Here is an 18,576-nt window from a genome sequence, read left to right on the forward strand (position 1 = left end):
CAGCTTCAATGACAGTGAATTATAGACTATAAGACTAATGGTCCATTACCAGGGACCTGATCGGCCCATTGCAGTTCTAGTTGCTCTTCCCAACAGCTCATGTGTCACTGAGCATCATTTGCATATTACTTATGACATCACGGTCACTTAGTGATGTCATAAAGACACATTCCTTTAAGACAGTGTGTGAGGTTCTAAACTGTATCAGTGCTGTGGTTTTCTTTCTGAGACTCAGTTCTGTTTTCTCTGCGACCTTAGCGACTAGTTGTTCTAGAAGCGATTGGATTGTTTTTTTCTCAAAATGTCTGGTTTTATCCAGACCAAAATGTGGCTTTTCCTGCTGATGACATCTTTCTTCATCGGACCGTCTCTCGGCTGCATTGAATGTGACCGCAGAGGGGAAAAGGCTTTGGAAAAGTTTCAGATCTATATAAATAGCCAAGTCAATGAAAACATCGATGAATTTGTGACCATCAAGCGGTATGCCAAATCTGCTGAACGAGCAGTGGTGCAATATCTGGAGGACGACGTTCTGATGCTGGGTAATTCTCTCATTACTGTTCACTATATTTTCCTAAATCTCTTAATGTAAGATGGATGGATGGATATGACACCGATAATGATTGTATTTATTTCATTACAGATAGCATCGCAATATCAGATATCGCGTCTGAATATAAAAGATGTGTTGATCTGATTGAAGAATCGGACTTTACAGGTAAATTCAACATTTCCATGTACATAAAAACTCAGTTTCTGCTACTAATGCAAAATTGACAATAATGTTTTTGGGGGGCTGAGGTGGAGGGTAAACACTAATGAGTCGCCTGTAATATCTGTCATTATTCCTTCTCTTTGTACATTGTAGGGGCCCAACTCCTTCAGACTGTAGGACTTCATTTCCATCGGCTCTTAGAGAAAGTCCGGAATATTGTGGCGGAATCTTCCATCAGTAAGTGAGATATTTCTTCTTGTGGAGCCAGGCTGTGCCTGGAATAGAAAAGACGTAGCAAACCAATTTCCCAGCTGGATAATTACAATTCAATTATAATACCACCAGAAACATATATCAATAAAATAAAGGAAATGTGGTTGCTAGAAAAAAAAGAATGGCAAACCATTCGGGACACTAGATCAAAACCACATACCCAAATTAGGAGCTCAATAATAGAAATACAGTAAAATAATCCAATAAAAATGCCTTTATTTGATTGGCAAACGGTAGCACTAACACAATGTGCCCGTACTTGGTAAGAATAAAGTTACAAAACTACAGCAAGACTGATAATGATAAGAAATATATCTGTTATTGTAAACAGTTATAAGAACAAATGGCGGGCCATAAAAGGTACATATATATATATATATATATATATATATATATATATATATATATAATCTCTCATCTAAGACCATATATAAACACCAAAAATAGAAAAAAACATGCTGTGGTGTGCATGCTTAAATATTTATTTTATGTCCAAAAAAACACTCAAAAATTGCTTCTCGTATATATAGCATAATAAAGAGAGAAGCGTGTAGAAAAACAACAATATATCATTATATATCCAATGTGTGCAACATAGTGCAAAGTGTAACAGAAAAATGAATATATAAAGGGTGCAAGTGACTGATTAAGTGAATAAAGGCCGGGTGAGAGACATATGTATATATATAAAAACTGGAACACACACCAAAGGCAAAAGTTCAATGGCGTATGTACCTTTAAGGGCCCGCCGATTCAAGTACAGCGCACTCCGACGCGCGTTTTGGATAAAGGCCAATCAAATAAAGGCATTTTTATTGGATTATTTTATTGTATTTGTATTATTGAGATCCGAATTTGGGTATGCGGTTTTGATCTTGTGCCAGGAATAGAAGCATTTCCCTATACCCCATGCACATATATCTCCCATTACTGATGTATTGGAGGTAATAGGGTACACACAGTGACTTAGTATCCTGATTTTACTGCAGTCCAAGAAGGGAATATGTTTTATTTATCCCAATTATACTGTATTTCACGGCTCTTTTATTTTTTAATTAATAATTCTCTTTCATTCTCTTTTTTAGGGAGGTGCCCAAATAAACGAGGTAAGTTCTTCTACAATACTGCAATCCTTTCACAGCCTCATGTAGAGATACTAGTAGACACGAACTCTAGGTTTCCTCATAGACACCTGTGAAATCATTCCTCCTCTTTCCTTCCCCTCACTCGTCTGTAATGTCGTCCAGTCCAGGACATTACTGTTACTGTATGAGTCTGACAACCTAAACTTTCAGTAATTTGTCCTTTCTCATTTCTCAGGTGAGAACAGCTGTGGTAAGTACATTTTATACTTGATTTCAGCCTCTTGATTGATCTTATTATTGACTATATCATTAGGTTTTAATACTGTCTGTGCATTTCTCCAGGTTTACTGGTACAAACCTATACCCGCTGTGATACCTGCCTCAAGGAGAAGATCATCTGTGCCGGAGGAAATTCAGAAAATCAAGGTAATTTAAAAAAATCGATTTTTTTTTTTGAGCCAGAGAAAATACATAGGCCCCAATTCATCAAAGAAATCTTACCAGAATTCTGGCGGAAATTGCTTTTGAAAAGTTGCAAAAATTTTAAGCAATTGAACGTTGCATAAAAATGTTATGACTTTTGGCATTTTCATCTCAGTTCCTCCCAGATCCTCCAGAATGTTGAAGCTGGGGCAGGACGGGGGTTTGATGCCACAGATCACCTAATCGATGACTAACTGTGGTGTTCATTACGTCAGACATGTTACTCCAGTCCATGACTAGAGTAAGGTTTGTGGCGAGGTGACCAGAGGCACACCCCACTCGTCAGACGCTCCTGATTCATTAGTAGACATGCAGCTCTTAATGAATGAGGCGCGTCCGACCCCTATAAGCGCCCTCCTTGATGAGTCGGAGCCATTGTTATTTATGTAAATTATACTTGTGAAATATTTTCACTGTGCTCTGCGGAGAGAAAGCTGTGACCACTGACTGGTACTCACATATATATAGTATACTTGTATGTTGGACACACATTGTGGTTGTCACTTTCTGGGGTCTCTGCGGCTCGCATATATTTATAGTGTGTGACACCCCAGATATAATGCCTGTACTAATTAGAGTCAGTAATAAATATTATCTGGAGAGCTGATGGATCCAGTAGCAGGATGGAGAGAATACTCCAATATATGACGCCCATTACAGTTCAGGTCATTGGTGTAAGCGCAATCTTTCGCGAGAGCTTAGATATTATAATAATGTACTTGTGAGAAGAAGAAATGACAACTTTCCTCTGACGGGATGATGGGATTTATTGTATGATGTCTCCTCTCTTCACAGAGTACTTCGACAGATGCACCTGTTTGTGCTTTGAAAAGAAATGTACCGGTAAAGTATCATCCTATGTCCTATATATACATCTTTATACCCTGTGTGCACAAGTATTAGGCAATTTGTATTTCTGATTAATTTTCTAATGCAACAACTACAGCGCTGTCGGTCAAAACAAAAGGTTATTAAACCTGAAGCCTGAATATATAAGAAAAGTGAAGATTTGTCTTTCTTAGATGAATATCTATGTGTGCAGAATTATTAGGCAACTATGAAATATCAGTGAGCAATATAGCCCCTATTCCTTATAATAACTGCCAGAAGCCGTCCTTCTATGGGGTCTGTCGGTTTCTTCATCTGTTGATGATCAACCTTTTCGGCAGCACCAACCACAGCCTCGCAGATACTGGTCAGAGAGGCTGTACTGGTTTCCTTTACAGCAAATCTCCCATTTAGGAAGGGCTCACAAGTTCTCAGTAGGGTTTAGGTCAGGTGAGGAAGGGGGCCATGTCATATTTCTTCAATCTTTAAGGACTTTCCTGGCAGCCATGAAGTGGAGGACTTTGATGCATGCGATGAAGCCTTGTCCTGAATAAAAATCATGGTTTTCTTGAAAGATGCAGAGTTTTGCCTGTACTACTGCTTGAAGAAAGTGTCTTATAAAAACTGGAAGTAGGTTTGGGAGTTGATTTTGAGCCCCTCTTCATTCTGAAAAAGTCCAACTGTCTCATCTTTAGTAATACCAACCCATAGCAGTTCCTCACCTCAAATTTTCTGGCATCTGAGTTAGGCCGGGATCACACATACGCGAGATACGGCCGAGTCTCGTAGGTGAAATCCCTCCTCTGGCGCAGGCACTCTGGAGCGGAGCGTGCAGCTCCATGTGTTGCTGTGCGGCTGCACGCTCCGCTCCGGAGTGCCAGCGCCAGAGCTGGGTTTTCACCTGCGAGACTCGGCTGTATCTCGCGTATGTGTGATCCCGGCCTTAAAGTAAATGTCTGTGTCGGTTGCTAATCAAGACACATGCCTATCCATCTGCTCCTTCAAGAGTCACACCCATATCATCAGTCCATAAAACCTTTGGAAAATCTGTCTTCAGATATTTCTTATCCTGGTCTTGACGTTTCCACTTGTGTCTTGTGCAGTAGTGATCAGGTTTTAGCCTCACTTACCTTGGCCATGTCACTGAGCACTGAACACCTTGAGCTTTGCCCTCCCGTGAGGTGCAGTTCTGGAATATGACAGCCATGGAGGATAATTGGTTCCTGGTTGCTTCGTGTTTTATTCTTCTCAAACCTTTGGCAATAAGGGCTCATACTCACTTGCGCGGGACTCGGATGAGTCTCGCACGGCAATACCCGGCACTGCACCTGGCACAGAGGAGCAGAGCATGCGGCTGCATGTATTCCTATGCGGCCGCACGCTCCAATCTGAATGCGGGCAGCAGAGCCGGGTATTGCCGTGCGAGACTCATCCAAGTCTCGTGCAAGTGAATATGAGCCCTTAGTCTGTGTCTTTTTTTCTCTCAACACATTTTCAGCAACACTATTGACTATTTGCGACAAAACTTTTGATGGTTCTATGATCACTCATCAATATTTTAGCAATTTTAAGAGTGCTGCATCCCTCTGTAAGACTTTTAATTAACTTTTTTGTACCATTTTGCCTGAGAAAAACAAGCTGCCTAATAATTATGCACACCTTAATAGAGGGGATTTATATCATTAGCCCACATCCTCCGTCATTACACATCACCAGATCTGCTTCAGATTTAGTGACGTAACTAGAGTTTGATGGGCCTTAGGGCAAAATTTGTACCTGGGACCCCAACTGCTTGTTCCTCATTCTAGCTCCTGTATCTAATAATGCCTCCCTATGATAGGACCATTCATGGTACATGCCCCCATCCTGGGCCCCTACTTGGAATAATGTCCCTCATCCTAGGCCCCTTTCTGATATAATGTTCCCCATTCTTTGCCCCTTTCAGTAATAATGTTCCCCATCCAGGGCACTTTCTATAATAATGTCCTCCACACTGGTGTTATTATGAACATAACACACACTTTCACTGGTAAAAAAGGGAAGACCTACTGCAGGGAGAGGTTGCACCCACACCAAACTGGTCTTTGTATAGACTAGAAAGACCTTAGCTGCACCACTCAGAAACATCACCTCAGACCTGGCTCCCTAAAAGGCCATCAAGGGGTTTCTCATACCTCCTGAAGAACCAGAGGGGAGGCCGCAACATACTACCAACAAGAGGAGAGGAAAGTGTGCAGATATGAAAACCCAGGGTGAGAAAATGAAAAAAGTTCATATAAGGCAGAGAGGGAAAGCTAAGGAGAGCAAATAGTAAAAGAATCCCCAAACTGAGCCATGACAACTGGCCCCGCTATATAACACTGAACCTCATCCTGGGCCCCACCCAAAAACAATGTCCTTAATCCTGGGCTCTTTTGTGGTATAATGTTCCACATCCTGGGCCTCTTCCAGTATTTTATGTGTTCTACACTTATCACACACATTAAAAAGCAAAAGTCCTCTTCCATGGGCCAAATCGGGGCCCGGCAACCGATTCCTGCGTGTCGGCATATGACATCACTACTTTGCACTGGCCGTGACGGTCACAATGACGTTAGCTATTGGCTTGTGATTAGCCTGCGGTGTATATTGCGGTGTATGGTGGCAGGTGTTTACACATTTCAGCTAAATGTATGTCCGAGGATTCAAAACCAAGTTAGGTAGGCACTGGCGTGGTTCTTATGACCTTGTAATAATTGTGCCCACAGTGTAGCAAACCAAAAGACCCACAGCACTCACTATATATTACAGTCTCAGGAGACTTCCAATAGGCCAGAGATCATAGCAGACAATCTTGAAATGTCTGGATATGATTCAGAATAATTACATTTCTACAGGTTCTATAAGCAGAATATAAGGGTCAGCATGTCGCCCATGTGCTGGTGACTGAGGTGGGGGGTTTACACATCAGGACATTATTATACTTATTTTAATCTAATAGAACATGTTTAATGCAAAGTTCATATTTAATTGATTTCTTTTTTTATTATCAGATTTGAAAACTGGATTTTTTTGCTCTCCGTGCAGAAACCATGAAAAACATCTTTCTGACACTATAAACTGTGGAGGTGAGTAGATCCTTTAATGTGGCCAGTTACTTTTAGGTGTAGGCTCCAAATTATCAAAGTGTTTCAGTCAGAAATCTAGTGTAAAAAACTGAAAAAAAGTCGCAAAATGCACCATGCGAGGTTGTGCAAAAATGTTGCAAGTTTTGGCAATGTCCTGCCAGATTCAACCAGCTCCTCTAAAATGGACAGAACTAGGGTGGGATATGGGTAGGACGGTGTTTGCTATATTCCTCAACATGAAATTTGGAAGGAGCTGTGTCATGAGACAATACCTTCAAACATGGAGCTATACTTTCAACACAGTTTCCATAAATCAATGGTATAGGCAATTCTCAGAAATGCTGTAATATACCTTATCAGAGAAAACTGCTTCTTTCCTACTTATAGGAAGAGTGAGGAGCAGGGAGAGAAGACAGGTAGAGGTAGACACAGAACCATTGTGCTGAGCTTTCTATCAAGTCTTTTACCTCACATTAGAGCCTGATTCACATCCATACAGTTTAGTATTGCATGCTAAGTTCATACATGATCTTCCTCCTTCCTACTGTGCTCAATAAAAAGTGGAGAGCAGCAATACATCTCTCTGTCTCTGTGTGCTATGCTGTATATAGGAGAGCTAACCGCACCTAGTTGTCTCTCACCAGCTCAGAGTGGATAGCAGACTAAGGCCGGGTGCACACCTAGTCTCCTCCCACCAGCTCAGAGTGGATAGCAGACAAAGGCCGGGTGCACACCTAGTCTCCTACCAGCCCACAGTGGATAGCAGACTAAGGTCAGGTGCACACCTAGTCTCCTCCCACCCGCTCAGAGTGGATAGCAGACAAAGGCCGGGTGCACACCTAGTCTCCTCCTACCAGCCCACAGTGGATAGCAGACTAAGGTCAGGTGCACACCTAGTCTCCTCCCACAAGCACAGAGTGGATAGCAGACTAAGGCTGCATGCACATCTAGTCTCCTACCACCAGCTCAGAGTGGATAGCAGACTAAGCCTGAGTGCACATGATCCAGAATTAGCAGCACACGTTTGCTGCGTTCAAAACGCTGCCTGCTATTGAACCCAGGTGAATTTGCATGTGCTCCCTGAATCATGCAGATTCAGCACATTCTATTGGTGAAATTTCTAAAGATAAATAGAGATGCTGCTGTCTGAACAGATGCGCCGCATGTCAGACTCCACGGGTGAGCCGCTGGCATCTGTGGACGCATAGTGGACATGGGATTTCAAGAAATCCCACCCACTATGCTGTGACAGCTGACCGCTGTGTCTACGCAGCGTCAAACCCGCAGCAACTCCGGATTGTGGGCACATGCCCTTAAATATAGAGCCTGTAAAGTAGACAGTTTGTGACAAATGCAGGGTGCAAGTCATATAATATCCAAATTTAATGTTACTCTTTCAGTTTATTCTGAAAAGTTCCATGAAAGTATGTTGATCCTTTCTTTTAAATGCTTTAAGTACAGGGAAAGAATAGCTAGACAATTTCTTATGTAACATTTTTTGTTACTTTTTTATTTAGAGAGAAATATAGAAGTTCCAGAGGATGAAGATCTAATCCTGGACTGTAAATTTAAATGGCATGCCAGGCTGGAGGAGTCACATAAAACCAAGTTCACTAATGTAAGTATAAGGCAGATTATCTAAATGATATGGTTAAAAATCATAGATAAAATTATAATGATTTTATCATTATACATAGGACCATAACATTTTGGCATTAATTGCCACATTGATAATAACAATCTAGAAATAATCTTAATGGTAAATCATTGTGACTTCTAAGACTCTGACATTTATCTTTCCAGCTTATGCCCGTCCGTCTCCCATTTCCACAGTTGATCGAACTTGAATCAAAAGTCATCGAGGAGCCCTATGTAGAGATGAAGGGCGTACAGATGATTGACGCCGGCATGTACCAGTGCGCCACCACTCTGGTAACTGATGTGCCAGTCAGTAAAATCATGTATCATGTGAAAGGTAAGGACGCATCACTGAAGAAGGTAGCAAAATAGGGAACTTTAAAACATAACATTTAACGGTAATTATTAAAATATAGACACAACAAATATAAAATCAAAACCCCCAAAGAGGCAGCAAAGAGTAAATCTGCTCAATCAGGGGACCGATTGTCTATCATAAGCTACCAATACCAGTACCGCTGGCAATGCAGTAAAATAGACCTAATGAGACATAAGAAGCCTGAGGACATGCCTGTACCACTAACACTCTGCCAACTATGCTCCAAAAGTACAACAGAGATCCATATAGTGAAAATAGGAACAATCCCACCCAATAGCAGTAGATGGCAGGATCTCCGATATGGAGCTGAAGGCACTAGACCATAAACGCCAGCATCCATGCCAGAAGAAGGAATCATTATGCTATTCCAGAAAGGGACCGCCTTCCTACTTCTGGCATGGATGCCTGCGTTTATGGTCTAGTGCCTTCAGCTCCTGAACTTGTTACATACAAGGAGACCCAAAGTAGGAGGTACAATTGCATCCTATGTCGGGAAAGGGTTAATGTCCTAGTCTTTAGATGGAATAAACTAATAAAGATTTTTGTTATTTTAGTTATCACAGGACCTGGAAGGACGACCCGAAAATTCAAGCCTCGTCCTACACTACCTCATATGCTGGACCTCACTAAGCCTGAGCCGACTTTTCTGAAGGACATGACAGCTGACAAAAAACCCCTGATAATATTCTTGGCGGTCAGCTTCATCATCATCATATTGTTTGCAGTGATATGGTATGTATCCTTTATACTCAACAAATAATAATTCTGTATTTGTGAGAGAGATCTTAGAGCTACATGTGAATAGGTGATATAACAAAGTGTGTACTTTTTTTTCAGCTTTTACACCTGCAAAAAGCTGTTTAGAAAAAGGAAACAGCAAACGGCTCTGGAAGAAGACCCCGGACAGGAAGCAGAAAGTCTAAAGCGATTCAATCAAACTGTGTGATCAGAACACAAAAAAGACCAATATTCCCAAAGACTATTCTTTCTGTAATTACACCCAAAAAATCTCCCCCAAGTTTTTCCCAATCCTATCCCAAAAGAAGAAAACAATCTTTCTTTTCCCTATTCCCCTGTAAATAAATAATTCAACATCTAATGACTGCGGCATTTCTGTTCCATTAGATTCTGGATGATTTACACGGGCAGAAAAGCAATGATGGGCACAGTACGATCACTAATACAACTGTTCTGTCTCCATACACAGCACATGTTATCGGTAACAGATCAGCTGGTTACACGGGACGATGTGCGGCAGATAGCAAGGATTTCTATACACAGCTGTTCTGTCTCCATACACAGCACATGTTATCGGTAATAGATCAGCTGGTTACACGGGGCGATGTGCGGCAGATAGCAAGGATTTCTATACACAACTGTTCTGTCTCCATACACAGCACATGTTATCGGTAATAGATCAGCTGGTTACACGGGACGATGTGCGGCAGATAGCAAGGATTTCTATACACAGCTCTTCTGTCTCCATACACAGCACATGTTATCGGTAACAGATCAGCTGGTTACACGGGACGATGTGCGGCAGATAGCAAGGATTTCTATACACAGCTGTTCTGTCTCCATACACAGCACATGTTATCGGTAATAGATCAGCTGGTTACACGGGACGATGTGCGGCAGATAGCAAGGATTTCTATACACAGCTCTTCTGTCTCCATACACAGCACATGTTATCGGTAACAGATCAGCTGGTTACACGGGGCGATGTGCGGCAGATAGCACGGATTTCTATACATGCACAAACATCCAATTACTTGTTTTATTACTATTATCATGTACAAGGGCCTTTACAGTGCTAAGGCTAATCAGTGGGAAACACAAGCATGTAGTTAGGATTAAAGGGATCTAGAATTTTAAGTTACCAATTACCATTTTTTTCAGATAACTTCCATAAGTAGCAGCAATCTTTCAATTGTTGAAGAAAGTTTAAATTTAGAGCCCAATTTATCAAGATTTGTTTTGAAAATTCTTTTGTGCAATGTGCTATGGCGAAGCCCGTAAAGCAAGTTCATCAAAAGTTCTGCTGCTTCAGTAGCGTAAATTATACAAGAAATGTACTCCAGTGGTTGACTAGAGTAACATTTGTGACGGAGGTGAACAGCAGCTGTAAGATGCATATAATCCAGTAAAAAACATTCACCTCTTAGGGTATGTGGCCACATTCAGGATTGCATCAGGATTTGGTCAGGATTTTCCATCAGTATTTGTAACCCAAAACCAGGAGTGGGTGATAAATACAGAAGTGGAGCATATGTTTCTATTATACTTTTCCTCTAATTGTTACACTCCTGGTTTTGGCTTACAGATACTGATGGAAAATCCTGACCAAATCCTTATGCAATCCTGAACGTGGACACATACCCTTAGTGAGCTAGAGGAATGTTACTCCAGCAGTGCCTTCGTTAACACTGGCGTACAAAACTTAACGAGTCTTAATGAACTGGCCACTTAGGCTACTTTCACACTAGCGTTAACTGCATTACGTCTCAAAACGTCTTTTTTCAGAAAAAACGCATCCAGCAAAAGTTTTTGCTGCATGCGTTTTTTCCCCATAGACTTGTATTGGCGACGTATTGCGACGGATTGGCATACGTCGTGTCCGTTTTACGACGGATGCGTCGAAATTTGGCCACACGTCGTCGGCAAAAAACGTTGCTTGTAACGTTTTTTGTCTCCGCCTAAAAAACGTGTCGCGACGCATCCTGCGGCATACGTCGTTGGCTACAATGGAAGCCTATGAGCGACGGATGCGTCGGGACACGTCGTACGACGCAATGCAGCGCTGCAATACGTTTTTTTACACTGAGCATGCTCAGAAGCTGGATTTTGTTGCCAATTGGCCAGACACCCCCAAATCTATATAAACCTGGCCTGGGCCTTCAACCCCACATATGCCAGCAAGACCCAGAGAGAAGACTGCCAGCCACAAGACCCCAGCCAGCCACGTATATAAGTGCCACGTATATAAGTGCCACGTATATAAGTGCCACGTATATAAGTGCCACGTATTTCAGTGCCACGTATTTCAGTGCCACGTATTTCAGTGCCACGTATTTAAGTGTCACGTATATAAGTGCCACGTATATAAGTGCCACGTGTTTAAGTGCCACGTACTATAAATACTATAACTACGTGGTTATACGTGGCACTTATATACGTGGCACTGAAATACGTGGCACTGAAATACGTGGCACTGAAATACGTGGCACTTATATACGTGGCACTTATATACGTGGCACTTATATACGTGGCACTGAAATATGTGGCACTGAAATACGTGGCACTGAAATACGTGGCACTGAAATACGTGGCACTTATATACGTGGCACTTATATACGTGGCACTGAAATACGTGGCACTGAAATACGTGGCACTATGACTGTCAGAAAATGTTCATTAAACGGTTAGGGGTGAGGTTAGGGGTAGGGTTAGGGTTTGGATCCCTTTATCATCATCCATAGTTCATTAATCGGATGTATCCAGAGTCGCCTCCGTCTCCGTTGCTGCAGAAGCATCCTCCGTTTTTCCGCTGCTGCCTCCTTCTCCCGCACTATGATATCCAGGCGATTCGTCTCAAAGATAATGTCGGTAACCAAACTAGCAATGCTCACAAGAACACCTTCCATCGCTGCCACAAAACTAAAACCCTCAAAGATGGGCTGTAAAAACAGTAACTATATAGTTTTCCATATTTTCCAGTAGCCAATCAAATGTGGGAGCCTCCCATTTTAAAAACGGATCAGTCGTAAAAACGGATGCAACGGATGGTAAAAACGGATGCAACGTATGCAACGCATCCAGTATTTTCGACGGAAACGTTTAACGGATTTGCGACGGATCCGTCGAAATGCTGTATGCGTTGCATACGTTTTTCACTTTTTTTGACGCATCCGTTTTTTCGGTAAAAAACGGATTTGCGACGTAATGCAGTTAACGCTAGTGTGAAACTAGCCTTACTGTATATTTTAGGGACTAATTGTGTTCAGAAGTAGCCTAACTCCTTCCTGACGTGTGACGTAACTGTATGTCACGATCGGGAGGGGATTCCTGCAAATTGACGTATAGGTTACATCATAACTATGATGGGGGCTAGTGTGGGCCAATCATGGGGGGCTGGTGGGGGCCATGATCCTGAGAGAAGAACTGGTGGGGGCCATTGTGCTGGAGGGGGCCAGTATACACTCAGTTTATGTGTGGGTGGACACATTTTTGGGAACATCATACTCTAAAATGGCCTTAAAGTTGCTGGTGAGAACACTAAAGGGCTTCAATATAGATATTTACAGTGCCCTGAAAAAGTATTTACACCCAGTGAACTTTTCCACATTTTTTCACGTAACACTCACAAACACCAAGTGTTTACTTACTACTGCAATTAATTACATGTGACCAAAAAAGGTAAATATCGTGTGTTAGACACTTTTTTGCTCTCCTTCTTCCCAGAGCCATAACTTTTTATTTTTTTGGTCAATATGGCCATGCTAGGGTAGTTTTTTTGCGGGATGCGTTTTACTTTTGAATGACATCATTGGTTTTACCATGTCGTGTACTAGAAAATGGGAAAAAATTTCCAAGTGCGGTGAAATTGCAAAAAAAAAGTGCAATCCCACACTTGTTTTTTGTTTGGCTTTTTACTAGGGTCACTAAATGCTAAAACTGTCCGGCCATTGTGATTCTCCAGATCATTACGAGTTCATAGACACCAAACATGTCGAGGTTCTTTTTTATCTAAATGGTGAAAACAATTCCAAAGTTTGTTAAAAAATAGCATTTTGCACCATTTTCCGATACCCGTAGCGTCTCCATTTTTCGTGATCTCGGGTTGGGTGAGGGCTTATTTTTTGTGCACCGAGCTGACGTTTTTAATGATACAGGAGGAGGTCTGGGAGCTTCAACGGGATCCACATGCAGCACCAAATGGGTAGAGCAAAATCAGAAGGCAGGTGGGTGCTCGCAAGGCCGGTGGGCACAGCCAAATAGGAAAAATAGGATAAGCGGCACACCACTGATGAAAAAAACTTTATTCAGGCATAGCAAGTCATAAAAAACATGAAAAGCCTTCCTATGACTATGGGTTTTTAATATGGCTTGCTATGCCTGAATAAAGTTTTTTTCATTTTTTCATCAGTGTCCCCACTGGGGCTCACAATCTAAAGCCCTATCAGTTTGCCTTTGGAATGTGGGAGGAAACCGGAGAACCAGGAGGAAACCCACGCAATCACAGGGAGAACATACAAACTCCTTGCAGATGTTGTTCTTGATGGGATTTGTACCCAGGATCGCAGTGCTGCAAGACTATAGTGCTAACCACTGAGCCACCATAGTACTATCTTCCATATCTCCGCAGTTTTTGATTATAGTGTCAAATTTTAAACATTTTCCCTGAAGAAGAGAGCAAGAAAGCTCTTGAAACGCGTAGGCTTCAATTAACTTCTTAGAATCTACCTCGTGTGCGCGGTCTTCAGTTTGCCTTAAACATTTGAAATTAACGCATTCAGGAAGATCCTACTTACTTCCAAAGGTCCGGTTCTCTTTTTGTGAAAATCTAATGGAGGTATAAACATAGCCCTTGTCTGATATTAACTAATTTTTAAGTTCAGTAACTATCACCAGTGAGTAAATACATCATAAATACATATTTGCTGAGCAATGCTGCCACCTGGTGGTTATTTTGGGTTTGCTCAATATATGCCCTACATTTATAACAGTAGAATAATATTATTTCTGCAGCGCCAACATATTCTGCAGCACTTTACATTTTAGAGGAGACTTGTACAGACAATAAAAGACATTACAGCATAACAATACTCACATAAGCAACAGATACTAAGAGGAGTGAGGGCCCTGCTCGCAAGCTTACAATCTATGAGGAAAAAGGAGAGACACCAGAGGTGGATGGTAACAATTGCTTTCGTTGTTCGGACCAGCCATAGTGTAAGGATCGGGTGTTCATGTAAAGCTGCATAAACCGGTTATCAGCCAGAATACGTAAAAGTACAGACACAGAGGGATATTAAACGCCTAAGGCATACGAGAACATGATACAAGGGTCCTGGTTATGGTGAAAATTTTGAATGGGCCACACAGGGATAGTTAGATTAATGCGTTGAGGCGGTAGGCCAGTCTGAACAAATGCGTTTTTAGGGCACGCTTAAAACTGTGGGGATTGGGGATTAATCGTATTAACCTGGGTAGTGCATTCCAAAGAATTGGCGTAGTACGTGAAAAGTCTTGGGGACGGGAGTGGGAGGTTCTGATTATCGAGGATGTTAATCTCAGGTCATTAGCAGAACGGAGGGCATGGGTAGGGTGGTATACTGAGACCAGAGAGGAGATGTAGGGTGGTGCTGAGCCATGGAGTGCTTTGTGGATGAGGGTAGTAGTTTTGTACTGGATTCTGGAGTGGATGGGTAACCAGTGTAATGACTGGCACAGGGTAGAGGCATCGGCGTAACGGTTGGTGAGGAATATAATCCTGGCAGCAGCATTCAGGACAGATTGGAGCGGGGAGAGTTTGGTAAGAGGGAGGCCGATTAGTAGAGAGTTACAATAGTCCAGACGAGAATGAACAAGTGAAACAGTGAGAGTTTGTAGAGTTGAAAGCAATAAAAGGTTGAATTCTAGAATTGTTATTGAGGTGCAGATAACAAAAGCGAGCCAATAGCATAACATTTATACACGGTTATTCACTTGCCATTTTACCTTGAAAAATTGCTGTAGCTTCTTAAAAATACGGTTGACTGTACTGAAATTTGGATGGTACTGCTGGTGCTGAAAATGTCCTCTGTTCGCATCCAAGAACACCTGCACGACGTGTGAAAAACCCACAGACATGCCAGTTTTTTTTATCAGCAGCACGGACAAAACGCGTGCCGTACAGGTGTACACTGATGACACACAGAGGACGTGTGTCATCAGGGTGAGACTTACCGGCACCTGCAATGATGGGAGCTGTATTCCGCAGAAGCTGTGTCCCTCCTGTGTTAAAGAATTAAGGGGGAAAGGCCCATGGCTGGGGGCTGATGTTAATAGCCTGGGGAAAAGGACAATATCCCAAAAGGTTCCCAGGCTATTAACAACAGCTCACAGCTCCTTGCTTAGCCTTTCCTGGTGATCTCAGAACAAAAACGACGTAGAGTCCCCCTATAGATTCAAACCAGCAAAGGCTAAACAGACAGCTGTGGGGTGATATTAATAGCCTGGGAAGGGGCCAGAGATATTGCCTCCCAGACTACCAACATCAGCCGCCCCAGAAATGGAGCATTCGTAAGATATAATGTCCCCTAGCACAGTAGATCACAAGACTGACCCATTATTCTTGTAGAAAACCCTTTAAAACTGTGCTCATGTTGTTTCTTCAGGAACCTCCCAGTTTCTGGGGGCAGTGCTCTCCCATACTGACAGCTCGGATCACTAGCATGGTCAGTAGCTGCATTGTCGGCTTCAGAGCGGTGTCAGCATGCTGTAAAGCAAAAGCCTGCTTTTCACTTAGGCCCCTTTAACACATCAGTTTTTTGCCGTCAGTCACAATCCATTGCTTCGACGGATCCATCGCAGAATGTGAAAAACTGATGCGATGGTTGTTTTTTCGCCGGATCCAACATAAATCGGAGCATGCTCAGTTAAAATGAAATCTGTTGCCGGATACCATCATTTGATGGATCTGGCGCCCATAGGCTTCCATTCTAGCAAACGATGGCCGGCGACGGATCCGTTGCTGTCTGATTTTTTGATGTACACGCTGCACAAAATTTTCGACGGATCTGGCAAACGACGGATGAAATGTGAGACCATCTGTCACTAATACAAGTCTATGAGAAAAAAAACGGATCCGGCGGCATCAGTCGCCGGATCCGATTTTTTTAAAACTTTGGCGGATTGAGACTGATAGCAAAAAACTGGTGTGAAAGGGACCTTATCTACGATCCAACCTAAGCTGCACACGCCCGTTACTCCCGATTTCTTTCACCCATGTTCAGTGGGAAAAGCCGCTGACAGACACCTTGGGCAGTAGCTTCTCTTCCACAAAAGGATCGGGCATGTTGAAATCCAATATGCCCAATTCTCCTTTTCTCTGTAATCTGATGTCAGGGGCAAGACGGGATACCCCAAAACACATTTGGTAACCATTTTTATAGTGGAACAAAAATTGCAGTTACTGTAACAAATAGGGTGTTTATTAGTTTGAGTACCAATACAAAGAATTAATATCTATTTGTGCTTAAAAAAAATAAAGTGCCCATCTTCAAATCATCTCCACATCCTTTTCTAAAATAAATGATTAAAATCAGGGTCCACCCTTCCCCCCCTCCAACTCAACAAAATGGCTAGTGTGAACCCAGCCTCTCAATTTTAAGTGGGTCTCTTGCAATTTTACAAGAGCTGGCGAGCCATAGGTGGGAAACCACAGCACCGAGGACATTCATCATTCCACGCCTTTACTTGGTGCATTATGTTCCCTCATAAGCCTGCTTTTCACAAAGATGGTGTAGTGTGACCTTGTGTTGCCTGAACATTACTGGGCTTGGTTGTCAATATCATCAGTGATTTTCTAATACGGCGTCATGATCAATGCTCCCTAAGCCCACCCAATAGCTGCAGAGACCGATGTCAGAAAGAAAGGGGCGGTCATGACTGATGTGCAGAATGTTACATCATAGGCAGTGTACACAATCGTACTTTATGTATGGAGATGATGAATGATATGGATCCTCTGCTCTTAGCATTGTACCAATCCAGCTGAGCCGTCACCTACATACACAACCTGTTAGGCTGCCGTCACACTAGCAGTATTTGGTCAGTATTTTACCTCAGTATCTGTGAGCCAAAACCATGGTAACACAAGCCCCATATAACCCCAATAAAAAGACTTGACACAGAGAATTGTTGGAAGAAAATGGCCGTGGCGTTTATTTAGAGTTACTTGAAATTATTATTTTAATTCAATAACCAAGAATAAAACCATTTAAATAATTTGATTAATACTACTCCAACTCATGACCAAATCCACCCGCATTCAACGGGCGATTTTCCCGCAACAAATGCCACAACATAAGCATATTAAGAAATATAAATTAAGGGAGGGAGGACGGGGTCTTCTGTCTTCATCAGGTGACTGAGAGACAGCTGATGGAACAGCTGATTATATAGGATAAAATCTTCCCGCACTTTCCCTATTGACCAATCAGAAACTACAGAAAGTGCGGGAATAGGACCAGATAAAACCAGAAATAACCTGCTCACGCTTCAGCGCAGCTTACTGGATAAAATTAACCCTTTCAGGAAGAACAACCACATTATCAAACCTGTCATAACTCCTCCAATAGTGAATCCTAAGATTATAAACATATGGCTGTGGGGAGAGGGCTGTGTTATCATGCGACCCCCTTCGTATTCTTCAAAGGGGGGGTGTCCATGGTAACACAAGCCCCATATAACCCCAATAAAAAGACTTGACACAGAGAATTGTTGGAAGAAAATGGCCGTGGCGTTTATTTAGAGTTACTTGAAATTATTATTTTAATTCAATAACCAAGAATAAAACCATTTAAATAATTTGATTAATACTACTCCAACTCATGACCAAATCCACCCGCATTCAACGGGCGATTTTCCCACACGCCTCAGCTGGAAGATGAGGCCCCCCCAAACGCCATAGCCATTTCTCAATAATTGATTGAAAATCCAAATTCAAAATGTCCAGACCCACATCTGATAAGTGAACCAAATCCCCTCTACACATGCCAGGGATGACGTCCTCCAGCTCCAAATGCCTGAAAGAAAAACCTTCTGTTATAAACATAAATTTCTCCATGCTCCTGTTTATTCGTTTACGAATTTTGTCAAGAAAAACCATGCTGCTGCTGTTAAACCATAAAAATCTTGGTACGATTTCTGAAAAAACTATAGTGGAATGAAAGAACTCAGTTTTTAACATAGATATATCCCTCCTCATTAAAGCAATAAGGTTAAGTGTGCTGGTTTTACCCAAGTCATTACCGCCTAAATGTAAAATTATTAAATCCGGATTAGGCCATATCTTCTTTAATC

General features: G+C 42.1%; 1 protein-coding gene across 2 annotated transcripts; it reads left to right on the forward strand.

Annotated features, from left to right (window-relative positions):
* The first annotated feature begins 218 nt into the window (after positions 1 to 218).
* Positions 219 to 9,607, forward strand: LOC143769985 (izumo sperm-egg fusion protein 1-like). Of its 2 annotated transcripts, XM_077259161.1 has the most exons (12): positions 219 to 542; positions 644 to 718; positions 869 to 952; positions 2,074 to 2,094; positions 2,309 to 2,323; positions 2,416 to 2,499; positions 3,352 to 3,399; positions 6,417 to 6,491; positions 8,009 to 8,109; positions 8,295 to 8,466; positions 9,063 to 9,240; positions 9,346 to 9,607. In XM_077259161.1, exons 1-12 carry the CDS (start codon positions 302 to 304, stop codon positions 9,452 to 9,454), a joined length of 1,203 nt encoding a protein of 400 aa, XP_077115276.1. In that variant the 5' UTR covers positions 219 to 301; the 3' UTR covers positions 9,455 to 9,607. The 2 variants fall into 2 exon arrangements, with proteins under 2 accessions (XP_077115276.1, XP_077115368.1); XM_077259253.1 differs by lacking the exon at positions 869 to 952.
* The last annotated feature ends 8,969 nt before the right edge of the window (positions 9,608 to 18,576 follow it).

The sequence above is a fragment of the Ranitomeya variabilis genome, chromosome 1 (genome assembly GCF_051348905.1).
Source record: "Ranitomeya variabilis isolate aRanVar5 chromosome 1, aRanVar5.hap1, whole genome shotgun sequence".
Lineage (NCBI taxonomy): Eukaryota > Metazoa > Chordata > Amphibia > Anura > Dendrobatidae > Ranitomeya > Ranitomeya variabilis.